Consider the following 27,595-nt stretch of genomic DNA (forward strand, 5'->3'; position numbering starts at 1 on the left):
TAAAAGACCCTGTGCTGTCCAATTGAGGTTTTCTGCAGGAAGGCTGCATCTGCTGTCACATTAAGGAAGATAAATCAAGTCATATGGATGGAGAAAAAAAGAAAGGATGGGCATGTTAAGTACCTTAAGCCTTTCGACTGGAAGCTAGGTTAACATCTCATTAACATATGTGGTATACGTTCCTGTACAATGATCTGTTGCTGTATCACAGTTTGGCACGATAGGGTGGCATGACAACAAAGAGCGGAGTCTGCAGTTTTGCTATGCATGTTCAAATGATCCTTAGGCTGTGTGTTCACACTTTCAGGTTTTGCCAAATCCTAACATGTATTTTACAAATAATTAGTGGTAGAAGTCCAAGGTCGACACTGGCGGATCCCCATGAGGTTGTCATCCATATCCATTGTCATTCAAGGGGAATAATCCCTGGCTTTTCTGTGCGGAATCCGTGTGAATAATGAACATGTTCGCAGATGATTTTGTTTCATGTCCAGGACAAAAATTTGCATAGATTTTTGCATGAGATATGAACGGGTTATGAAATATTCCAGTCACTTTCATTGAATGCGGAATGTTAATGGGTTTGTTGAGGATTTAGGAGCAGAATCCGCGCCTAAGTCCTTATCAAATTATGAACATATGAACTTAGCCTAATGTTTACACTGTGGTCATAAATACTGTTTGTTATGAAATGTGGGCATTTAATGATAACTGGAAGGATTTACCTACATGGATAGACAAATATATATATAAATACAGTATATGAAGAATATTTAATACAAAAAAAATATATATACATACAAGAATGACAGATGTAACAAAATGCATACAAACATTTACCACACACTTATCCTAGTCACACAGAAATTATTGTAACTAGCCAGCTGTGAAAAGATAACCAGGTATCAGATGGTGAGTAGTAAAAAAGTGCCAATATTCTTAATGTATTCTTTCTCATTTTATAAGCATATAATAATACACATAAATCTATGAACGTAAGGGGTATGTGTAAGTGTTGCACCACAAGAGAATCCTTGAAGATGAATATAGCTAGATGAACTAGATAAAGTGTCAGGGCCATACACAGAACTCATACAGCCCCGAAGAAAAACTCAGAATGGGCACTCTACGTACTGACAGCTTTACCAAAAGTATTATCTTTTTATTAGTGAATGCCCATCATCAGTTCATAACATATATTTTTTGCTCTCATGCTCTGTTTTTCAAATTTAGATTTCTAAATCCCCTGCTTCCCTTCACACCGTCAAGGATTTAAATGATAAAATTCTGGCTGCATTCAGCCACCATTAGGGGGTGCTAACTGGATATGGATCTATACAGCTAGTATTACACGTAAATGGAATGTATCATCAATAAATGGCATATTATTTAAATCAGGTTTTTATTATAAACATTTTATTTCAGGGGTATGTTTCTTACATTTTTTATGTGACTTTCCATGTAAGAAAGAGTAAGCAGAGGGCAGGGGATTTAATAACAGCTCTATCTTCCGGAAGTTTAGACAAGGCAAGATATTTAGGGCTTGTCCACGCACAATGGAATTGCTGCAGAAAATTTCTGCAGCAATTCTGTTGAAAAACTTAGACATTCCGCTATGGCAAAAAGGCACCATTTCCTGTGGTTTTTACGGCAGAAAATGGTGCATATTTTGCTGCGTTTTTCACAATGTTGGGAGATGGTGACATCTCCTCTGAAAAACGCAGCATTTCAGTCCACTTTCCGCAGCAGGAATTGACATGCTGCAGTCTGAAAAATACGCACCGCAGGTCAATTTCTGCTCTGAATTTTTACGGAGCATGTGGATGAGATTTGTTAAATCTCATCCACTATGCTGCTACTGTATTCTGCAGCGTTTTTTCGGTCCGAAATTCAGGCCGGAAAAAACGCGTAAATTCGGCAGCGTGTGGACTAGCCCTTACACTATACATACAGATAATACAGATAAGCCTCTGTATACATCTTCTCTGTCACACCCCTAGTTACATCATTTAAACACAATAATAAGCACATTATTTATTTTCATACTTACCTCTAATTCATTAAACTTAAATTAAATATGTGAGATATACCCTTTAGTATGAACAGTAAATATCTGCATGAAGTGAAATTGTACTTCCCTATGTCACATTCATATGCATACAAATACAAACAATAGGACTAATTTAAAAGAAAATCAATAAACCACTGCCTTTTATTGTATTTTAAGTCACCCATTCTTAATTTGGATTAGTTAGATAATATCAATGTACAGTAGAGTGTGTCCATCGCTTATATCACTACGCATAGTTCATGGTCACCTGCAGCTTGCAGTACCAAGCCTAACCACATGGTATGATATTATATGAAAACATATTAACTGCTTCCCACATTTTCACATATATGTACCTCACAGGAAGGCTTCTCTTCCCACATCATTATGTGCATCTACGTGATGGCGAACACACGGGCTCAGAAGCTGCGCCCGAGCGATCACCGCAAGAGCCCTACTGTGATTAATGGCTTGCTCCTGCTGCAACAGTTGGGATCGGAGAAACCTCCGATCCTGACCATTTAACCCCTAAATGTCGCTTACAATAGCGACTGCCAGAGGCATGTCCTAATAGACTGCGTGTCAGTTCTGCACTGACAGGCAGTAATGCTTTAATATACTGAGTATACGACATCATTAAATAATTTTATCAAAAGATCGCATTGTGAAGTCCCATAGTGGGACAAAAAAAATATGAAATACAGTTTAAGAAGGTTTATTAAAAAAATTTAAAAAGTGCACGGTAAAAAAGTCTGAATAGCTTTTCTTTCCATTTTGCTTCCTGAGGCTGGGTTCACACAGAGTTTTTTGCAGGAGGAAAATCTGCCTCAAAATTTCATTTGTAATTTTGAGGCAGATTTTCCTCTGCCTGCACACCACTTTTGGCTGCTAAATACGCTTTCTCTGCCTCCCATTTATGTCAATGGGAGGTCAGAGGCGTAAAGGCCCGAAGATAGGGCATGTCCCTTCTTTTTCCCGCCAGCTGGTTTTTCCGCTCGTGGGAAAAAAACGCCTTCGCCTCCCATTGTAATCAATGAGAGGCATTTTCGGCCGTTTTTTGGCGCGTTTTGTGGCGCGGTTTCCGCGTCAAAAAACTCAGTGTGAAGTCCCCCTAAGTGTTTTCCAAGTGCAAAAGTAGTAAAACATAAAAAACGTATACATATTTTGTGTCGTGGTAATCATTCAACCAATAGAATAAAATGTAACATATTTCCGCCTCACAGTGAGCGTCATAATTTTAGACCGCTAAAATGTCATGTGCTTAAAATGACATGTCAATCAGTATCTATAGGTGATGCTTACCTGCTATTTATTATCCCCAGTGTTTTCCACTTGGCTGCTTTTTAGCTCAGCTGCATTGGAGCAGAGCTGTGATCTGTGACTACAGTTTAGCTACAGAGGGAGTCTAAGGTAGTCTGAAATCCACCTCCTGTCTCATCATTGGTTCAGGACATTGCTCTCTCCCTCCCGCTCTGCCTCTTCAAACTGGCTGCCGTTTTATAAACACAAGTTCCATACAATCTCACCAGGAACTCAGTGAATGGAGAGTTGCTTTCCATTACAATAAGGGCAGAATGATTATAAAATACAGAGTACTAAGTCACCAGTGAGAAAAAGAAGATTGCCAGGTCATTGCCACATGTACACTGAGGCTAATGAGCCTTTTAAGAGAGAGCCTGGAGAGCCCCTTTAATGTAGGACATCAGTACAGATGTGCTCCTTGTGGTATGAAAGATAATATTGATTCTGTTGCTGCTCTGAGAGGACTCCTGAGCACAGCACTTTGAGCAGTAATGCTGTGACTAGTAATACAGAGCATAATAGTAACAGTTCCACAGCTCATATCATATTGACATTGCAATAGAGGAATGTGAATAACAGATTCGATTAATTGAGGGTGGAAGACAGTGAGTAGCCTTCTATGCATCTACTTCCCATACTTTTTTAGAGAGGAGGAGAGAATTACCCTCTATGCTAATGGGGCTATGATAGAGTAGATGAGGAGCCGCCCTGTTCAGGTTCACATAGCTCATAGAAGAGGAGGCCAAGGCTGGCATGAGCTGCTTTCCCCCCATCACACAGTCCTCATAACAGCCACATCTGCCTCTACGGTATGTACATTCCTGCTTAAGTTGCATTGATTAAGGTATTTAAACTTGAAAAGTTGTCAAAGATTTAAAGAGGATCTGTCACTAGTTTATTAATGCCCTATCTCCAAACTAATCTAATAGGTGCTTTGCTGCTGACAACAAGTGTCATTTTTTAAAAAAAAACTAAACTTTTATTATTTGCAAAGTTATGTGCACTTTTTTTTTAAATATACTAATTTGGCTATACTTCCCAAATAGGAGGTTACCCTTTCTTTTCACTCTGGGCGGTGTGATGTTTTCTGTATGATGCTGATGTCATACAGTTCTCCTCTACCCAGCCCAGCAACACAGGGTGATCATATAGTATACAGCTTCTATTCCCAACTGTGTTTTCAATTAGTGATACCTCCAGTTGTTAGAACTGCGATCCTGGTGCCATATGAAAGATTAGAATCTCTTCTTTCATATGCCACCAGAACCACTGTTCTAGGTGGTCCACAGCCCGAGATATGGCTGTTTGAAGTGATCCCCCTTCCCTTCAGCCTCACTCTTTCATACTGTGTGAATCAGCCTCATGCTGATAGGACAGCGTCATAGGCTGTGACGTAGCTCCACCTCAGGAGAATCGCTAGTGTTTTGCATATTTAGAAAAAAGATCATAACTTTAACAATAATAAACTTTTTGGGACACAATTTTCACTAGTATTATCAGTGTGACAGCGCCTATTAGATTAGCCAGGAGATAGGGCATTACTAAACTAGTGACAGAGACTCTTTAAAGAGGCTCTGTCTCCACATTATAAGTGCCCTATCTCTTACATAATGTGATTGGCGCTGTAATGTAGATCACAGCAGTGGTTTGTATTTAGAAAAATAATAAATTTTGAGTTATGACCTATTTTAGATTTATGCTAATGACTTTCTTAATAGAAAACTGGGCGTGTTTTTACTTTTTGACCAAGTGGGCGTTGTAAAGAGAAGTGTATGACGCTGACCAATCAGCATCATACACTTCTCTCCATTCATGTACTCAGACATCGTGATCTTGCGAGAATTTTGTAGATTTGCGACTAATTTATTCGGAACGAAGTGGATCTGATGGCCGATTCAATAGAATTGAACCCGAAATAAATTTCTGAAAATGCGCTAATCTCTACTTGCTGCCCAAACGGAAATTCTGAATAAACCATATTTGAGATTGTCTTTGGTTTTACGTAAGACTACAGATAAAATGACTGACTAGTGCATCGTAGAAACAATTAAGTGACAAGTTCAGCTCTGTTTTATCTGGATTAGAGCACACAGAGGGCTCTTCTTTTGAGCATTAAAGTAAATGTCCACTCTTATTTGCAAAACATAATTAAAAAAAAATTACCCTACAAAAAATGTAAAAACATTCATCATCTTGCAAAATAAACTGATAAACTGACTTGACACAAGGTTAGTACCACTGCATTATCGATAACCATAGTTTATGCTAGTGTGGATATATTTCAAGACAATAAAAATAATATGGAGCTGCAATAAAGCGGATGCAAGGCAGATGGCAGCAAAAGTCTATAAATAAAACAGGTGCAGAATAGACACTTTCCTATTATTTATTGCTGCTTGTATCTTCAACATCTCATTTTATCTTTGAAGAAATGTATAAACTGACATTTACTTGTATATTAACAGCACCATGGACAGCTCAATGTCAGATTGTAATAGTGCATAGGCAGAAGAGAATGCTACACACCGTGCATGGTGATTACATGATTGGTGGATTGATGATGTAATGTTTGTACTTAGATTTCTCAGTAGCTTCTGTGAAATCATAACACATGTAGATGTAGCAGAATTTGTAATTTAAGGTTCTGTTCACACTAGCATGACAGCTATGACAGATTTGTTTTTGTGCTACTGTCTGTCTATACATCAATCAATCAATCAATCAATCAATCAATCAATCAATCAATCAATCAATCAATCAATCCATCCATCAATTATATGATCTATCTTTCTTTTATCTATCATTTAGTCAATCAATCCTGTAATCTATCTATCTATCTATCTATCTATCTATCTATCTATCTATCTATCTATCTATCTATCTATCTATCTATCTATCTATCTATCTATCTATCTATCTATCTATCTATCTATCTGTCAATATGTGTTTTATCTATCGTTTGATCCATCTGTGGATGACCCTATTCAGCTATCTTAACTAAGCATTTCCATGCATACAGAAAAAAAAAAGGTTAATGATTTGTACTACATCTGCAGGCAGCCCAATTTCAATAGCATTAAACATAAAAGCATTTCAATGTCACTATGCGCAATACAATAATATATGATCATTACTCATCTCCAACATGACACATACATATTATTGCTCATCTAAATAGTCCGCTCATGAATGTTGGTGACCTTGTGAGCAGTACCGGAGTATTTCATTGTCCAATTTTATGGGATATTGCTGGACTGCAAACTACAAATTTGTTGTTAATACATACCAAGCACTCACTGTTATCAATGGTCCTTAACAGCATGTATTTCACATCAGATGGACCTTGGTAATCTTTGTTTTCACTTAACTTTTACAAAAATCTCTGCCAGAGAGGAGACACATAGATACAGTCCCAATACTTTATCAGGCAGAACAGGAAGGACTATCCTTCGCAAAACAAATTGTTTAAAAGGTTCTAAAATTCAAACAGTACAGAAGAGATTAAATATGATATGAAACACCATTTCATCTTGATATTCTTCCCTGCATGCTCTGACGGTTGGACTGAGTCAGCAGCTGCGTTTCACATTTGTACCATTAGGTGGCAGCAGCCTCCCATCATCTATTTCCAGCCTCTCCCCAGGTTCTGATAGTCTAGCCTCTTTTAAATATCTTTGAGTTATTTTTTGCCCTATATCAGAGGCGTAGCTAGGTTCTCCTGCACCCGGGGCAAAGATTCAGATTGGCGCCCCCCCAAATTATTTTCCGACATCTCCTTCCCCCTCGCCATGTTTGCTTTCTCTACCAATCAATGAGGTGTATTTTTTTTTTTTTCACTATTTTTTTAAATGTAACTCGAGCATAAAAGCATTTATACATTAGCTACCTTGTTTGTCAAACACATCCTGCGTCTCCATGGGGTTCCTGTCAACATAATTTCTGACAGAGGGGTACAATATGTTTCATTGTTTTGGAGAGCTTTCTGTAAAAAGTTGGAGATTGATCTGTCCTTCTCCTCGGCCTTCCATCCTGAAACCAATGGCCAAACTGAGAGGACTAATCAATCTCTAGAACAATATTTAAGGTGTTTTATCTCTGACTGTCAATATGATTGGGTCTCCTTAATTTCCCTCGCCGAATTTTCCCTTAATAACCGGGTCAGTAACTCGTCAGGGGTCTCCCCCTTTTTCTGTAATTTTGGGTTTAATCCACGGTTCTCCTCCGTTTCACCTGGTGGTTCCAACAATCCCGAGGTAGATGTCGTTCATCAGGAACTGTGCACAGTCTGGGCCCAGGTTCAGAAGAACCTAGAGGCATCCCAGAGCATACAAAAGACTCACGCAGATAGAAGACATTCTGCTAACCCCTTGTTTGTGGCCGGGGATCTGGTGTGGCTGTCTTCAAAAAATTTGCACCTTAAAGTCCCGTCCCAAAAATTTGCTCCCCGGTATATAGGGCCGTACAAGGTCATTGAAGTCCTTAACCCTGTCTCCTTCCGACTGGAGTTACCCCCGTCTTTTCGAATACACGACGTGTTTTATGCCTCCCTCCTGAAACGCTGCTCCCCGTCCTTGGCTACCTCGAGGAAACCTCCGGTCCCTGTTCTCATCCCTGAAGGGGTAGAATTCGAGGTGGCCAAGATTTTGGACAGCAGGATGGTCCAAGGCTCCCTCCAGTACCTGGTCCATTGGAGAGGATACGGGCCTGCGAAGAGGACTTGGGTACCCGCCCGGGATGTTCACGCTGGGGTATTGCTCAGGAGGTTCCATCTTCGGTTCCCCAATAAGCCAGGTCCACCTAGAAAGGGTCCAGTGGCCCCTCATAAAAGGGGGGTACTGTAAAGGATCTGCCAGACACAGCTTCTGTGTCGACGCCCGTGATTAATCAGTCTGCACCTGCTCCTAAGTCTGATAGAGTGACTCGATCATCTACCACTCGGGCTGGGAGGCTGAGAAGTGGGAGAGCCTATCACAGCCTGGCCAGACGGAGCTAGCTCCCGCCCTCTGTCTATTTATACCTTCATTTCCTGCTACTCCTTTGCCTGTGATTCTGCCTGTTTCCTGGCTCTGCTGCTGCTTGTACTATTGTCCTCTGCTTCATATTGAACCTGGCTTTACTGACTACTCTCCTGCTCTGCGTTTGGTACCTCGTACACTCCTGGTTTGACTCGGCTTGTTCACTACTCTTGTTGCTCACGGTGTTGCCGTGGGCAACTGCCCCATTTCCCTTAGCTTCTGTGTACCCTTATCTGTTTGTCTGTCGTGCAGATATTAAGCGTAGGGACCGTTGCCCAGTTGTACGCCGTCGCCTAGGACGGGCCGTGCAATTAGGCAGGGACTGAGTGGCGGGTAGATTAGGGCTCACCTGTCTGTCTCTCTACCCCGTCATTACAGGTATTGTTCCACCTCCCATGCGCCCCATTGTCTCTGGTTTCGGGTCTCTTTTGGAGAGACTATCAAAATGGTTGGACCTTCTACTGCAGCCGCTGGTGCTAAGGGTTCCGGGCCATTTAAGGGACACAAAGGATGTCCTCCGTATATTCCAAAATTAAATCTGGGCAGAGAACTACACCTGGCTTAGTTGTGACGTAATTGCTCTCTATACTAGTATACCACACACAGTAGCGGTCAAAGCCCTAAAACATCACTTACTCAAATATGGTGTGTATTACCAGACCCTACAAACCTTTGCTATAGAGGTCTTTATGTTCCTCATGACTCACAACTATTTTAAATTCAACGGCCATTATTATCTACAACAAAGGGGAGTATCAATGGGGGCCAAATTTTCTCCCTCACTGGCCAATCTCGTCATGGCATGGTGGGAGGAAATTACTTTGTTCTCCACCACCAATCCTTTTGCCAACCATATACACTGGTATGGTAGATACATCGACGACCTCCTCTTCATATGGGAGGATGATGTATCTGCCATACCCGACTTTCTTTCTTATCTCAACAATAACGATCTCAATTTGAAATTTACACATAATTTCCAGGTGGATAATATACATTTTTTGGATTTAAAACGTACTGCTACAATAGGGGAATCAATAAATTCCGAAATTTACCAAAAAACTATATCCGGTAACACAATTCTACACACCAGTTCCAACCATCCAGAACACACTATTTCATCTATACCAATAGGGGAACTTACACGGGCTAAAAGAAACTGCAGTTCAAACCAAAGCTTTGAAAGGGAACAATCGAAAATGTGCCAAAAATTTTGAAAAGAGGGTATAAAAACTGGATGCTAAATAGGGCTAAAGCAATAGTCAAAGATAAAAAAAGAGAAGATCTCTTACATGATAGAACCAACAAAGACGCTACTAAAATAACATATAAACAACAGAATTACATACCAACATTAAGTCTACAATACAGCAACCAGTTTAATGACATTAAAAACATGATTTATAAATACTGTAATGATGGGGGTAGGGAAACAGACAATTGAGCCCTAATCTACCCGCCACTCAGTCCCTGCCTACTTGCAACGACCCGCCCAAGGCGACGGGGTACAACTGGGCGACGGTCCCTGCGCTCAATAAGTGCACGACAGACAAACAGACAAGGGTACACAGAAGCAAGGGAAAAGGGGCAGTTGCCCACGGCAACACCGTGAGCAACAAGAGTGGTGAACGAGCCGAGTCAAACCAGGAGTGTACGAGGTACCAAACGCAGAGCAGGAGAGTAGTCAGTAAGCCAGGGTCAATATGAAGCAGGGTCAAATAGTTAAAGAAGCTGCAGCAGGGCCAGGAAACCAAACGAGAAGAATCACAAGCAAGGAGGAACAGGAAAGGCAGGTATAAATAGACAGAGGGCGGGAGCTAGCTCCGTCTGGCCAGGCTTTGATAGGCTCTCCCACTCCTAAGCCTGCCATCCTGAGTGGTGGAAGATGGAGTCAGTCTCACAGACATAGAAGCAGGTGCAGACTGATTACCTATGGGCGTTGACACAGAAGCTGTGCCTGGCAGATCCTTAACAAATACATTCCGTTATTATATGATGATGTCAAATTGGAAAATATTTTAAAATCAGGGTGCAGGATAGTGGCACGCAGAGTACCAACATTAGGCAACACTCTATCCTCTTCATTACTTTCGTCTAACACAACCGGTGCTACCTGGCTTCAACAATACGGCTTTTACAAATGCGGCTCTTATCCCTGTAAGGTGTGTACACTCACCAAAACAACCAAAAAATTTGAGGATTCCAGTGGTCAATGTAATTTCCCTATCAAAACATACATCAACTGCAACAGTGATTTCGTAGTATATATCATCGAGTGCACTAGTTGCAACTTAAAATATATAGGTTGTACTACCAGGAAATTCAAAACCAGAATCCTCGAACATCTAGGTTACATTAGAAATCCAGCAATCACCACCATATCGAATGCAGCGCGACATTTCATCACCTGCCATGATAGAAATATAACTTCTTTTAAAACCTATGCTATTGAAAAAATCAAATGCTCTACAAGAGGAGGAAACCTGAAACATATGCTCCTAACCAGGGAAGCATTTTGGATATACAATCTAAAAACAAGATTTCCCCAAGGTCTCAACCTCAGAAAAGAGCTTATGTTCTTATATTAAAACTGATACACAAAAAAAAAAAATCTCTATTATATAGCTAATAACATTCAAAGCTTCTATTATGACCAGGTAACTCTTATATATTATTAATTATATATTTAAAAAAAAAACTATACCGAATGTATTCATTCTCCTTTCCCATAATGTAATATTGAACAAATAAACACATTGACCATCATGCATATCACTTTATTATACCATCCTATGACATAACGATTCTGAAGTTATTAGTATATTTACACCTGTATTTTTTGAACCGATAATACGGGAGTTTTCCTTTCCCCTAAAAATATCAAAATGTCTAATACAGCAATACAAATATACAAATCAAATTAATACAAACACTTATGAAAATTTGTTCCTACTATCAATTTTGCTTTTAACCTTCCACACAATTGATTACATTTATATTTCATGAATGTCTTCTTTATTCTTTTTCTATATTATGCTCACCAATATTTTTGTTTCTTTACATTTAACCATGTAGCGTATGTGGTATTTGAAAAACAATATTTTCAATCATTCAGTGATGTACAAGTCCATAAGGTTACTTACATGGTCTGTCGGTTTCTGCGGCTCAAGTGTGGCTTTTTCTTTATGCCGGTATAGGCTTTCCTTGCAAAATCACAGGGAAAAGAATTTTAACCAACATGAACAACATAAGTAGATACAACATCATATTTTAATAGAGTGTAAATTACCAATACAAGCAAAATTACGTTACAAGCAATATCAGCTAAGTAAACAAATTGGTCCCAATAAATTATTTAATGTTTTGTCTACTCTTCACCCACGTAAATAGGACTTACCTGCAGACAACAAAGAGTTACTATCACATCAGCAGCCTAAAATAAAATTTTGGCTGCTTCCCTTGCAGCAAATTTTGTCACACCCACCTAGCCACAACATATAAACCCGCGGACTTCTAACATCGCTGAATGATGGCCATGACTAAGAACACAAGAACACTGCAAGTGTTCAAAACGCGTAGGCTTTAAATACCTACTGGAAACTGCCTTATTGCCACGTCTGTTCATATGTTTGATTTTAACTTTTTTATACTCAATAAATATAGGAACATGATTCCTTTTTAAACACCACAACAGCGCTGGATCAACCTCTTTTCTTCCCATTTGCTACATATATTGTAGATTTCACGTGCAGTCCTATGTAACACCACAGATAACACACAGTAATAACTGAGTACAGATAATGTAGTAGTGTTACCTGCAGTCCTACGTAACACCACAGATACAACTGTGATAACTCTCTGAGTACAGATAATGTAGTAGTGTTGCCTGCAGTCCTATGTAACACCACAGATAATGTAGATGTTACTTGCAGTCCTATGTAACACCACAGATAACACAGTGATAACTCTCTCAGTACAGATAAAGTAGTTATGTCACCTGCAGTCCTATGAAACCCCACAGATAACACAGTGATAATGTCCTGAGTACAGATCATGGCCCGGCCTTATCTATGTTCGACCAGTGCGGTAGCACAGGGCGCCAGCCGCCACACTGGAAGAGGGGCGCCAGCAGGTGTGTGTATCCCCGCGCCGTTGCAACTACCAGCGGGGATACACACATTAACTGCAGTCGCCTTTCCACCCTAGCGCTTCTTCACTTAGTAGCCGTCGCTACCGCTGTAGCAGCCATAGCGGCTGCTAGCGGTGACACGGGGCATGAGGGCAGTGGAGCCGCTAGCAGCTGCTGTGGCTGCTATAACGGTAGCGACGGCACTATAGCAGAGCAGGGAGGTATCTCCCTGCTCTGCTGTCTACTAGCGGGTTTCCGCTCCTGGAGCGTTGCTTGATGTCTCTGTCCATATATGGACAGTGACATCTGGGGAAACTCCTGCAGCGAAATCCCTGGTCACAACTGTGCAGACTCTACGACCGGGGATTCCACTCCAGGAGAAGGCATCATGGACACAGACGACAGGAGCTTCTCCTGAAGTGGAATCGACGGTCATAGCGTCTGCAACGCAGTGACCGGGGATTCCGCTTCAGGAGTTTTCCCTGATGTCACTGTCCATATATGGACAGAGGCATCAAGCAGCGCTCCAGGAGCAGAATCCCCGGCCACACGGGGATTCCGCGCCTTCAGGGAGCTATGGTGGCGCTATCTTTACTGGAAAGGGGGGGGGGGGTTGCTATCTACAGGGAGGCACTATAGCAGAGCAGGGAGGTATCTCCCTGCTCTGCTGTCTACTAGCGCCACTGTAGCTCCCTGAAGGAGCGAAATCCCCATGTGGCAGGGGATTCCGCTCCTGGAGCGCTGCTTGATGTTTCTGTCCATATATGGACAGTTACATCAGGGGAAACTCCTGAAGCGGAATCCCCGGTCACAGCATTGCAGACTCTATGACCGGGGATTCCACTCCAGGAGAAGCCAATGACGTCATGGACACAGACGACAGAAGCTTCTCCGGGAGTGGAATCGATGGTCATAGCGTCTGCGTTTTCTCTGATGTCACTGTCCATATATGGACAAAGGCATCAAGCAGCGCTCCAAGAGCGGAATCCCCGGCCACACGGGGATTCCGCTCCTTCAGGGAGCTACAGTGGCGCTATCTTTACTAGAAGGGGGGGTGCGTTGCTATCTACAGGGGGCTGTGGGCAGTGTGGCACTACCTACAAAGGACAACTGTGCTGGAGCACACAAAATACCCTGCTTTCCCGGGTATCAAAAAAAGTGTGGAAATAAACTAAGATATAACTTTTATTTAATCTAGCTAAAAGTATTAATCGTTTACTCAGACTAAATAAAAGTTATATCTTAGTTTATTTCCTCACATTTATTTGATAGCTGGGAAAGCTGGGTATTTTGTGTGCTCCTGCACAGTTGTCCTTTTTTGAATGTCTATTGCCCGCCAGCTATCAGGGTCATTTTGGCGCATTGCTATCTACAGGGGGGCTGTGGGCTGTGTGACACTACCAACCAGGGGGCTGTTGGCTGTGTGGCACTACCAACCAGGGGGCTGTGGGTTGTGTGGCACTACCAACCAAGGGGCTGTGTGGCACTACCAACCAGGGGGCAGTGGGCTGTGTGGCACTACCAACCAGGGGGCTGTGGGCTGTGTGGCACTACCAACCAGGGGGCTTTGGGACACTACCAACCAGGGGGCTGTGGGGCACTATCAACCAGGGGGCTGTGGGGCACTACCAACCAGGGGGCTGTGGGCTGTGTGGCACTACCAACAAGGGGGCTGTGGGCTGTGTGGCACTACCTACCAGGGGGCTGTGGGCTGTGTGGCACTACCAACCAGGGGGCAGTGGGCTGTGTGGCACTACCAACCAGGGGGCTGTGGGCTTTGGGGCACTACCAACCATGGGGCTTTGGGGCACTACCAACCAGGGGGCTGTGGGGCACTACCAACCAGGGGGCTGTGGGGCACTACCAACCAAGGGGCTGTGGGGCACTACCAACCAGGGGGCTGTGGAGCACTCCCTACCAGGGGGCTGTGGGCTGTGTGGCACTCCCTACCAGGGGTCTTTGTGACACTTCCTACCAGGGGGCTGTGTGGCACTCCCTACGGGGGGGCTGTGCGGTACTCCCTACAGGGGGCTTTGCGGCACACTTTACAGGGGGCAGTGTGGCGCTATCTACAAGGGGGCTGTGTGGCACAATCTACAAGGGGGCTGTGTGGCGCTATCTACAAGGGGGCTGTGTGGCGCTACCTACAAGGGGGCTGTGTGGCGCTACCTACAAGGGGGCTGTGTGGCGCTACCTACAAGGGGGCTATGTGGCGCTACCTACAAGGGGGCTATATGGTGCTACCTACAAGGGGGCTGTCTGGCGCTACCCACAAGGGGGCTGTGTGGTGCTACCTACAAGGGGCTATGTGGTGCTACCCACAAGGGGGCTGTGTGGCGCTATCCACAAGGGGGCTGTGTGGCGCTACCTACAGGGGGCTGTGTGGCGCTACCTACAAGGGGCTATGTGGTGCTACCCACAAGGGGGCTGTGTGGCGCTATCCACAAGGGGGCTGTGTGGCGCTACCTACAGGGGGCTGTGTGGCGCTACCTACAAGGGGCTGTGTGGCGCTATCCACAGGGGGAATCTGTTAGTGGGGGGCTGATGGTCATTTTACTGTGAGTGGTGGGCTGATGGTCTTCAAGTGGTTTCCACCTCTGACCTCCAATTGAAATTAATAGGAGGCAGAAAATACCTGCGGCGCCCGTTTGGAGCTTTTTTTCCTGCGTCTTTTGCATTCGTTTCAACAGCTTAAGAAAAAACACAAAAAAAAGGTCACACAACGCTGTCAGTTGCTGAAGGAATTTTGAGGCAGATTTTTTTTGCCTTACAAAAAACGTGTGTGAACGTACCCTACGAGTGTAGTGCTTGTTCTTAGCCGTTTTCTGTCTTTCTCAAAAAAAAATTGGTAGGGGGGCCCTGAGGAAATTTTGTTTTTCCAGTGCTGCCTCGAGTCCAAAAAGGTTGGGAATCTCTGTACTATGCTACAGGGTCCCGTCATGGAGCAGCTCCGTTCGTCATGGGAACGGGGCCAAGGTGAGTACAATTTTTGTTTTTGTTTGGGGGCACTGTCTACAAGGGGGAGGTGCGGGGACTGTATGGCACGATCTACAAGGGGGAGGTGGGGGACTGTATGGCACTGTCTACAAGGGGGAGGTGGGAGACTGTATGGCAATGTCTACAAGGGGGAGGTGGGGTCTGTATGGCACGATTTACAAAAAGGAGGTGGGGAATTATGGCACTGTCTACGGGGAGGCTGTATGGCAAAATCTACAGGGGGACACTATACTGTGTAGGGGTACTACAGATGGCATAATACTGTGGGCACAGTTAGAGGACAAAATACTGTGTCCTTGAAGGGGTTGTAATATATTATATTATTAAATATTATTATTATACTGTATGGGGGCACTAAAGGGGCATTATCATTTTTTTATGGGCCATTTTTTTTTAATGATGGGGTGGGGCGCCGAAAGATCATTTCGCACAGGGCACCATCTATCCTAGGGCCGGCCCTGGTACAGATAATGTAGTTATGTCACCTGCAGTCCTATGTAACACCACAGATAACACAGTGATAACTCTCTGAATACAGATAATGTAGTTATGTCACCTGCAGACCTATGTAACACCACAGATAATACAGTGATAATGTTCTGAGTACAGATAATGTAGTTATGTCACCTTCAGCCTATGTAACATCACAGATAACACAGTGATAACTCTCTGAGTACAGATAATGTAGTAGTGTTACCTGCAGTCCTATGTAACACCACAGATAACAGTGATAATTCTTTGAGTACAGATAATGTAGTAGATGTTACCTGCAGTCCTATGTAACACCACAGATAACACAGTGATAATGTTCTGAGTACAGATAATGTAGTTATGCCACCTGAAGTCCTATGTGACACCACAGATAACACAGTGATAACTCTCTGATTACAGATAATGTGGTAGATGTTGCCTGCAGTCCTATGTAACACCACAGATAACACAGTGATAACTCTCTGAGTACAGATAGTAGTGTTACCTGCAATCATATGTAACACTGCTGATAACACTGTGATAACTCTCTGAGTACAGATAATGTAGTTGTCATCTGCAGTCCTATGTAACACCACAGATAACACAGTGATAACTCTCTGATTACAGATAATGTGGTTAGATGTTGCCTGCAGTCCTATGTAACACCACAGATAACACAGTGATAACTCTCTGAGTACAGATAGTAGTGTTACCTGCAGTCCTATGTAACACCACAGATAACACAGTGATAACTCTTTGAGTAGATAATGTAGTTATGTCACCTGCAGTCCTATGTAACACCACAGATAACACACAGTGATAACCCTCTGATTACAGATAATGAGGTAGATGTTACCTGCAGTCCTATGTAACACCACAGATAACACAGTGATAACTCTCTGAGTACAGATAATGTAGTAGATTTAAGAGACAAACACATGCAGAGACACACACACACACACACACACACTGTAACATATACACATACAAACACAGAGACACATACTGTATACACACTTCACACACAATTACACACAGACACTCACCATGTCTCCTTGCTGACAGGATCACTGGTCAGGACCGGCTGTGGGTGGAGCCTCCTCCTCTGCTTCTCGGCTGTTATTTACTCCATGTGTGTAACAGCAGAGCACAGAGTAGAGGCAGTGCCCAGTGGCGCCCCCTACATGCTGGGAGGGCGCAGCACGGGAGTGGACCAGTCCCTTGACCTGAGTCATCTGACCTCATGTCACTGACGTGAGGTCAGGTGACAGGTAAGGTGGCTGGACTGGTCCACTTCCTGGCCGTCACAGACCCCAGTCAGAACGCCGCTGCGTGATTTCCTGGCTCTTCCTAAAGCTGCTGCAGGTGTCTGACATACAGGGCACCTATCAGCAGCGATCAGCTGCTCTGCGGCACCCCCCCTTCCCTACCACCTAGTTGCACCCCCCCCCCCTAGCTACGCCCCTGCCTATATGTTTATGTGGCTGAAGGAGAAATAATCCTTTTTATTAATACAAGTTGTAGAAAGCTGCAGTCAGTACTGTATAATGATAATAATAATAATAATAATAATAATAATAATAATAATAATCATTTGAATTGTGTGCGGGATTGTTTGCTGATATATTCATAATTAAATATATTAAACATATTCAATACATTTATATTCTACACAACAATAGTCCCCAGACGTCTAATTATCCCTCAGTTTTAATTAGTACATTATTAAAAGGTACAGTAGATCTTGTGTGCTTAGGAATGGGAATGTGATAATTTAGAATTATTACATCGGAGCAATTTGTGCAGTCTAACATTTTCATAGAGGGCACAAGGTCATCTTTACATCTAGATTTAATCACTAGCTCTGAAAAAAAGATTTGATTTTGCTGTTAAAACTATGGAATTCTTCCCCAGAAGAATTGACTAAGACAGGCTGTGGACAAGTGCAAGGACTACCACAGCATTGGTAAAATAGTGTTTAGATCCGGGGACCTGTCTGATAGTCGCTGTGGGGTGCAGAAGAGTGTTTTCTACTTTAAAGACAAATCATGATGTTTTCTGCCTTCCTCTGGAGCAGCCAGGCTATGAAGATGACAGGTTGAACTTGATGTGCTATGTCTGTTGTCATTGATCTAACATCCAAATATTCTACACAGATTTGTAGATATCACATGTCAACTCTTGATGCTCTGATACACAGTGTTGTGACATGTTGGTCCTAAGTTAATTAACAAGTGACATTGCCATCACTTGTTAATTGTTAATTCTTCCAGATTTCTCTGCAGCCTTTGAAACTGTAGATCACCAACTCCTACTCTATATGCTGAACTCTATTGGATTTAAGGGCACACCTCTCTCTTGGTTTTCTTCCTTTCTCTATGACCGCTTATTTAGTGCATAATTTGCTGGTTCTACTTCTTCTCCTTATCCACTTACTATCTTTCTAAAACTGAGATCTTTGTGTTTCCACCATCTATTAACCTTCTGTACCTAAACTCGATGTTTCCATTTCACTGTGTGATACTACCATAACTCCTAGGCAGCACGCCCGTTGTCTTGGGGTTATGCTGGACTCAGATTTTTCCTATACTCCTTAAATTCAAGCACGATGATAAGGGGCGTAACTAGGACAGACTGGGCCCCATAGCAAACTTTTGATTGGTTCCCCCACCCCTGGATGCCACACACAAACCCCCTGTAGAGAGTGCCCCCTGTAGATAGTGCCTTACAGCCCCTTGCAGATAGTGTCACACCCACTTGTATATAGCACCCCCACCTCTAACTTGTATATAGTGCCATACAGCCCCCTTGTAGATAGCGCCTTACAGCCCCCCTGACTGCTGGGACCACCAGCGATAAGGAGAACCGGGAACCGAAACGCCCCCGAAGTGCTCCATGAGAAGCAAGGGACTTTCAGGGTCTGTGACTGGCTTGTGTGTCCGGAAGATCCATTGAAATTAATGATAGATGTAGATGATGCCACACAGACCCCATATAGATGGTGCCACACAGACCCCCTGTAGATGATGTCACACACACCCCCTGTAGATGATGCCCCCCCTGTAGATGATGCCACACACCCCCTGTAGATGATGTTACACCCCCCGTAGATGATGCCACACACAGCCCCATGTAGATAGTGCCATATACTCTCCCTGTATATAGTGCCACATACTCCCCCTGTATATAGTACCACATGCTCCCTGCTCGCCCTGTATATAGTGCCAAACACTTCCCATGTAGATAGTGCCACATACTCCGCCTGTAGAAAGCCCCCACATCCTCCCTGTCCCTGTAGATATAGCCATTGTGGCTCCCTCTATGAGCGGAATTCCCGGCCAGGCGTCGGCTATACTCTGGCTGGTGATTCCGCTGCAGGAGGTGCCCCTGAGGTCACTGCCCTTATATAGACAGTGAAGTCATGGACTACTCCTAGAGCGCCGGAATCCGCGGCCAAAGCGTTGCTGACGCCCTGGCCGGGAATTCCGCTCATAGAGAGAGCCCTGACTTCATTGTCCATGTAAGGGCAGTGACGTCAGTGGCACCGCATGCAGCGGAATCCCCGGCCAGGGATTTGGCAGCGCTTTGCCCAGGACTTCCCTCCAGGAGGAGTGAATGGCAGAGCAAGAAGCAGATAGTTTCCTGCTCTGCCATGGTATTCAATAGTATCTGTGTCCTGAGGACGCAGATACAATTGAATATAGCAGTTGCTGGGACAAGTCCCGTGACAGTAATTTGCCAGGACTGTCCCTGTAAATTCGGGACAGTCCCGGCAAATTCGGGACAGTTGACAACTCCTTTAATGGCAGAGCGGGGAGATACCTCCCTGCTCTGCCGTAGTGTTTAATAGTATCCTAAGGACGCAGATACTATTGAATGTTACGGCAGAGCAGGGCCCAGTAGCAGCCACTATGGCTGCTACAGAGGTAGTTACGCTACTGACGCTCATGTCACCTGCACCTCAAAAACATCTCCACAATTCCGTCCTTTTCTTACCATGGAAATAGCCAAAACTCTCATTGTCACTCAGATTCACTCTCGTCTTGACTGCTGTAACTCATTACTAATCGGTCTTCCATTCACTAAACTCTCCCCTCTCCAATCTATCCTGAATACCAGGCTCATCTTTCTGACCGACTGCTACACCAATGCCTCTACCCAGTGCCAGTCACTGCGCTGGTTGCCCATTCACTTTAAAATAAAGTTTAAAAGTATTACTCTCAAAGCTCTCCAAAGTGCTGCACCTCCTTACATCTCCTCCCTTATCTCTGTCTACAGGGGCGTAGCTAAAGGCTCATGGGCCCGGGTGCAAGAATTCAGCTTGGGCCCCCCTACCCCTCCCCAACACCACAATCATCAGATCCTTGCTCGCGCCTATGCCCAGAAGCCTTGCCAAACAGCCCCCATAGTATAATGGCCCACAGAGTATAATGCTCCCATAGCTGCCCCCACACAGAATAATGCCCCATAACGTATAATGCCCCCCATAACAGCCCCATACCGTATAATGCTCCCCATATCAGCCTCCACAGTATAATGCCCCACATAGCTGCCCCCATACAGTATATTGCCCCCCATATCAGCCCCCATACAGTATAACGCCCCCATATCAGCTCCCCATACAGTATAATGCCCCCATATCAGCTCCCCATACAGTAAAATGCCCACCATATGAGCTTCCAATACAGTATAATGCCCCCCATATGAGCTCCCCATACAGTATAATGCCCTCATATGAGCTCCCCATGCAGTATAATGCCCCTCCATATCAGCCCCCCATACAGTATAATTCCCCCATATCCGCCCCATGCAGTATAATGCCCCTCCATACAGTATAATGCCCCCATATGAGCTCCCCATACAGTATAATGCCCCTCATATGAGCTCCCCATACAGTATAATGCCCCCATATGAGCTCCCCATACAGTATAATGTCCCCCCCATCTCAGCCTCCATACAGTATAATTCCCCCATATCAGCCCCATGCAGTATAATGCCCCCCCATACAGTATAATTCCCCCATATCAGCCCCCATGCAGTATAATGCCCCCCATCTTATCAGCCCCCCATGACATATCAGCCCCCCATGCAGTATAATGCCCCCCCCACAATATCAGCCCCTATACAGTATAATGCCCCCATATGTGCATAATAGAAAAATAGCATAATTACTTACCTATCCCCGTTCCCACGTCGGGTGGAGGATGATTCGCCTCCTCCGGTGTGTGCTATGAGTGACTCGGCCCAGACAGGTGCGATGATGTCTCTAAATCCCGCCAGCCTGCGTCGAGCCGCTCAGGGCACAGTGAATGCTGGATCAAGGAGATGTCAGCTCCTTGCTCCAGCATTGAATGGAACTGGGACCTCGGTGAGTGACTCGCGACCCTCCGGAGGTCTTCACAAGAACCCCCAGTGGGGCGCGACCCACAGTGTGTAATGTATTGTGTTGTATTGTGCTGTTTGCGGTGGAGACAGGAGGGGGGGCTGTAATTTAACGGCCCCCCACCCTCTCCACCGCAAACAGCACAATACAACGCAATACATTACAAGGCAACACAATACAACACAACATAATACATTACAATACAATGGAACACAATACAACACAACACATTACAATACAGACTCTGCAGCTCACCTAGAGTCCTCCGCACTGGCTCTTCCACTGCACTGGCTGGAAGATGTGTCACTAAGTGTACCATGTGACCGTAACCAGGAAGTTCCAGCTTCACGGCACAGAAAATTTATTTAACAAGTCTGCTGTATGGCAACGGGGGCCCGTGGGCCCCCCAGGCTTAGGGGCCCAGTCGTAACTGTGACAGCCGCGACCCATATAGCTACGCCACTGTCTGTCTACCACCCTATCTGCGCTCTACGTTCTGCAATTATCTAAGATTAACATCCTCCATAATCCGAACCTGCTGCTCCCGTCTTTAACCTTTCTTTTGTGCTGCACTAGTCCTCTGGATTGCGCTCCCCCAGACAATCAGATTATATCCCAACATCCACAGTTTTAAGCATGCCCTGAAAACACATCTTTTTAAACAAGCCTATAACTATATAATCTACGTTAAATCCTTTCCTTTACCTCCTCCCACTGCATTAGGCTACAGAACTTGACCCCTTCAGTCAGCAGTATCCCCCACACTCCTTGCACCCTAATGCACTTAATGTCAGTCATACACAGATACTGGCAGGTGACCGGCTCATGCAGTTTTATGTGTACTACTTAATGTTTATAAAAGATGGCTGGACCATTGTACAAAACAAGCACTTTTTACATTTTGTGTGTCCCCCCCCCCCTAATTCCTCATAGATTGTAAACTCTTGTGAGCAGGGTCCTCACTCCTCTTGTTTGAATTGTTAGTTAGTTTTGTCACTATGTAATGTATGATATAGTCTGTACACGTTCCCTCTGAATTGTGCTGCGGAATATGTTGGTTCTGTAAAAATAAAGATTATTATAATTATTATTAATTGTTTCCAGCTCAATGTTCAGTTATTTGAGCTAATACCACAGTGATAAACTATAGCTCCATGTGACAATACAAACACTCCTTTAAATAATAGGGATAATCATCAATCTTCTTTTGTTAATAGTTTATTTTACTCACATTTTACTCCCTCCTCCATTAGACCTTTTCTCCATATGCCGTTTTGTCATCTTTGCAGATTAAATTAACAAAAAAAAACACCCAAACTTGTCTAACGACCGCTGTATAGTGTTTTTATGGCGGCTGTTCAGTGTAGTTCTTCTAAAGCACCACCTTTTCACTGCAGCACTATAGAAAAAGTTTTCATCGGGCAGGGTGCTCCTGAAGCCCGGGCTGTTGCTAACAGCCTAGTGTTTCAGGGCAACAAACGGAGACCACCTCTGTGGTCTCCGATCATATTTAACCCCTCAGATGTGGTGATCAATAGCGACCACCGCATCTGAGTAGTTTTAGAGGAAGGGGGCTCCCTCTCTCCCCCAACTGGCACCCCTTGGGGTGCTGATGATTTCTGTGGTAGCCGGGGGCCTAACAAAGTTCTGCCTACCTAACCCCAGGTCTGCCTTTAGTGATTGCCTATTAGGCCATGCCAGCCATGCCAGTGGCATGACCAAACAGAAGCCTGTCAGTTTTACACTGACAGGCAATAATACACCGCAATGCAGAAGAATTGCAGTGTATTATGAAAGCGATCAAAAGATGGCACAGTAAAGTCCCCTAGTGGGACTAAAAAAAAGTTTAAAAAAGTTGAATAAAGTTTGAAAGAAATAAATAAAAGTCCCAAGTGAAAAAAAATTAAAAACCCAGTTTTTCCCCTTTCCCCAAAATACTTTATTACGAAAAAAAGTTACACATATTTTATATCACCGTGTCCGTAACCATCCCAACTATAAAATTGTTATATTTTACCTGCACGGGGGAACGCCGCAAAAAATAAAATAAAAAATAATGCCAGAATTTCTGTTTTTTGTTCATCCTGCCTTCAAAAAAGTGATCAAAGAGTCACCTGTACCAATAAAAACGACTTCATCCTGCAAAAAAAAAAGCCTTCATACAGCTACATCGGTGGAAAAATAAAAAAGTTATGGCTGTTAAAATATGGCAACAAATAATTTTGAAAAAAAGTGTTTTTTACTGTGTAAGAGTAGTAAAACATAAAAAAACCTATATAAATTTGGTATTGCCGCAATCATAACGACCCACTGAATAAAGTTATTATGTTATTTATACCACACAGTAAACGGTGTAAATTTAAGACGCAAAAAAGAATGGCGAAATTTCAGGTTTTTTTCCACTACCCCTGCAAAAAAGTTAATAACTTATTTAATAAATTATATATACCCCAAAATGGTGCTATTAAAAAATACAACTAGTCCCGCAAAAAAAAAAGTCCTTGTTCAGCTATATCGATGGAAAAATAAAAAAAGTTATAGCTCTTTGAATGCGACAATGGAAAAACTTAAAAAATTGTTTGGTGATTAACGTCTCAAATACCTTCGGTATTAAGGGGTTAAGACTGCATTTATTTATATTAACCCAAGCACCCAAAAAATTTGTCTTGAAAACTACGGTAGGCTGGAAAGAGGGGGAGGAGGGTGATGTAGCTGCACTTTCCACTTCTCTGAGACTTCAAGCTATGATAGAGAGCAGCAGTAGGGTGATATGTGAGTGCTGAGCTCTGTCAAGATATAACACTAGGTACAATCCGCCCATTCAGCAGGCACCGAAAGAGAAAATATGCATTTTTATAGGACATGCAGAGTGAAGGAGTTAAACCCCAAAATACTATTTCTAACATCTACAGCTGCCTAAGGAGTGATTGTGATTTATATTTTGCAACCATAGCCGCACTTTTTAAACTAATGTCCATGGTCACTGTATGATTGTACAGGATAAGCTGTGGCAGATTTCATGCATATTAATAAAATATCCTGGGAAGTAATGTTTTTTAAGGAGATTTTCGCTTATGCAATGTTAACTTTTTTTAACTTTTTAATTTCAGTGGGAAAAACTTCAGATGACCAAAAGTGAAAGAAGGAAAATAGTTTTTTCTGTCACTTTCCACATAATTGCAATTACATGCGTAGTATGGTCTCTCTATGTTCTTATCGACCGGACAGCAGAGGAAATCAGGCAAGGCAATGATAACGGTAAGACTTTATATGCACATAATATATGTGATTATTTATAGATTTACCAAGCAAATTGCATTAGCATTGTGGAAAAAAATGTGGGGACACTTTTTACACCTACCAGTTTTGAAGTGTCTGGAAACTGGGTCTCGGTAAGACAATTCATAAATTGTATTAAAATTGTGTCTTAAAATATTTGTGTACATGTATGGCAGGCAGAAAGACATAAAAAATGTCTAATATGTCTACCAAGTTTCCCCAAATGTATCATGTCATCTGCACCATTTGATGAATTTTGCATACGGTAATTTGTTTAATTTTAGCCCACTTGTAAATTCATGACTCTACGACACAAATAATAAATCCCCCCCCCCCCCTCCTCATATGTTTAATCAGTATTCAGTAAATCAGATCTATCAACCTATTTATGTTAGTGTTCTGGCAAAAACACATTAAAAAATATGGTGTTTAGGAAGCTCTTTCCCGCGCCTTATTTGCACAAGCAACTGTATTCAAGTCAGAACTTTGACTCGGCCATTTCAAAACCTTCATTTTATTTATTTTGCCATTCAGAGGTGGACGTGCTTGTGTGCTTCTGATCATGCTCATGCTGCATAACCCAACCGCGCTTGCACTTCTAGTCACATACTGACGGTCGAAAATTCTCCTTCAGGATTTTCTGATAGAGAAAAAAGTTCCACCTTTGACTAATCAGTCCACAGAATATTATCACAGAATTCATGGTGCCAACAATTATGACAAGTTGTCCAGGTCCTGCAGAAAGCAAACCAGCCTCAGACCATTACACTACCACCACCACCATTTTTTACTGTTGCTGTGCAATATAGAAGAAGGGATTCCACGGCACTCACCATTCAGTAAAATATTCTTCTTTATTGAGGCAAACGAAGCTCAGCATGGACATGAAGCACAAACCTACGGCCGTTTTGCGTGTACCTATGCTTTGTCTAGGCCGTAGGCTTGTGCTTCACTTCCATGCTGTCTTTTGTTTGCCTCAATAAAGAAGAATATTTTACTGAATGGTGAGTGCAGTGGGATCCCTTCTTCTATATCACATTTCAAGCTCTTTTTCCTTTACACCACTGAGCACCACCTGTTGTGAATTTATGTGAAACCTGTCAAGGATTGTGCTGCATGTATGATACTGAGACTTATAGTGCTCCAAGAGCTAGAGCAGTGCTGATCTTTTTCCTGCCTTTTTGACATTTGTATTTTTTAGTGTCGCTATGATGTTCTTATGGTAGAACGCGGCATTAGTGTTATGCCAGATGTAATGAGACCCATGTTTTCTAAAACGTTCTACCTTTAACACATCAGTCCCCAGTTTATGAACTCAAAAGTTTTGGGGTCATCTAGATGTTTTTTTGGCAAACTCGAGATGAGCCTTTGTGTTCTCTTTGGTCAGCGGTGGTTTGTACCTTGCAACTCTCCCATGGATGCCAGTTTTGGCCAGTGTCTTTCTTATTGTTCAATCAGGTACATTTACCTTAATTTCTGCAGTTCCTTAGATGTCCTTGGTTCTTTTGTAGCCTCCTGGAATAGTCGTCGATGCGCTCTTGGTGAATTTTAGTTGGCTGGCCACTTCTAGGAAGGTTCGCCACTGTTCCAAGGTTTCTCCATTTGTGGATAATGATTCTCACTGTGGTTTGCTAGAGTCCCAGAATCTTAGCAATGGCTTTGTAACCCATTTCAGACTGGTAGATTCTTTAGAACCTGGCATCATGGGCTACTTTTTGAGACTTTCTAGCCGACTTCACATTGCCAGACAGACTCTATGTAAGTGATGGTTAGATTCAACAGGTCTGGCAGTAATCATGTCTGAGTGTATTCAGCTGCAATTTGGTTGACTACGCACCGCCAGTTCGTCAGAACGATTCTTGATATCCTCCTCTGACCCCTTTCGTCGACAAGTTGTTTAAGAGGATCCTTTCACTGGATGTTTTTCTTCGATCACACCAGTATACTCTCAGGCAGGGGCGTAACTAGGAAAGACTGGGCCCCATAGCAAACTTTTGACTGGGGCCCCTCCCCCTTGTAGATAGTGCCTTTTTTACAGCCCCGCCCTGTAGATATCTACAAAGGGGGCTGTATGGCGTTATCTACAGAGGGGGCTGTATGGCGTTATCTACAGGGGGGGCTGTATGGCGTTCTCTACAGGGGGGGCTGTATGGCGTTATCTACAGGGGGGCTGTATGGCGTTATCGACAGAGGGGGCTGTATGGCGTTCTCTACAGGGGGGGCTGTATGGCGTTATCTACAGGGGGGCTGTATGGCGTTATCTACAGGGGGGCTGTATGGCGTTATCTACAGGGGGGCTGTATGGCGTTATCTACAGGGGGGCTGTATGGCGTTATCGACAGGGGGGCTGTATGGCGTTATCTACAGGGGGCTGTATGGCGTTATCTACAGGGGGGCTGTATGGCGTTATCTACAGGGGGGGGTGTATGGTGTTATCTACAGGGGGCTGTATGGCGTTATCTACAGGGGGGCTGTATGGTGTTATCTACAGGGGGGCTGTATGGCGTTCTCTACAGAGGGGGCTATATGGCGTTCTCTACAGAGGGGGCTGTATGGCGTTCTCTACAGGGGGGGCTGTATGGCGTTATCTACAGGGCGGGCTTTATGCCGTTATCTGCAGAGGGGGCTGTATGGCGCTAACGCCATACAGCCCCCCCTGTAGGGAACGCCATACAGCCCCCCCCTGTAGGGAACGCCATACAGCCCCCCCTGTAGGGAACGCCATACAGCCCCCCCTGTAGGGAACGCCATACAGTCCCCCCCCTGTAGGGAACGCCATACAGCCCCCCCCCTCCCCAAAAAATCCGACCTACAGTGTGTCCTACTAAAAGACATGTATCCCCTCTCCACTGGATAGGGGATACATGTGTGATCGCTGGCCGCGATAGGGAGAACGGGGGACCGAAAGTCCCCCAATGTTCTCCATGACTAACCTCTGACTTCCGGCGTCTGCGCAGCTCACTAAAAAT

At 43.7% G+C, this 27,595-nt stretch overlaps 1 protein-coding gene across 3 annotated transcripts in view; it reads left to right on the forward strand.

Annotated features, from left to right (window-relative positions):
* MARCHF1 (membrane associated ring-CH-type finger 1) overlaps positions 1-27,595 on the forward strand; it is a 312,223-nt gene that overhangs the window by 206,117 nt on the left and 78,511 nt on the right. For all 3 annotated transcript variants that reach the window (XM_075860278.1, XM_075860277.1, XM_075860276.1), the window contains one exon: positions 24,458-24,605. In XM_075860278.1, coding sequence (XP_075716393.1) covers positions 24,458-24,605 — 148 coding nt within the window. The remainder of the gene's footprint in view (positions 1-24,457; positions 24,606-27,595) is intronic.

This window comes from Rhinoderma darwinii, chromosome 1, assembly GCF_050947455.1.
Source record: "Rhinoderma darwinii isolate aRhiDar2 chromosome 1, aRhiDar2.hap1, whole genome shotgun sequence".
Lineage (NCBI taxonomy): Eukaryota > Metazoa > Chordata > Amphibia > Anura > Rhinodermatidae > Rhinoderma > Rhinoderma darwinii.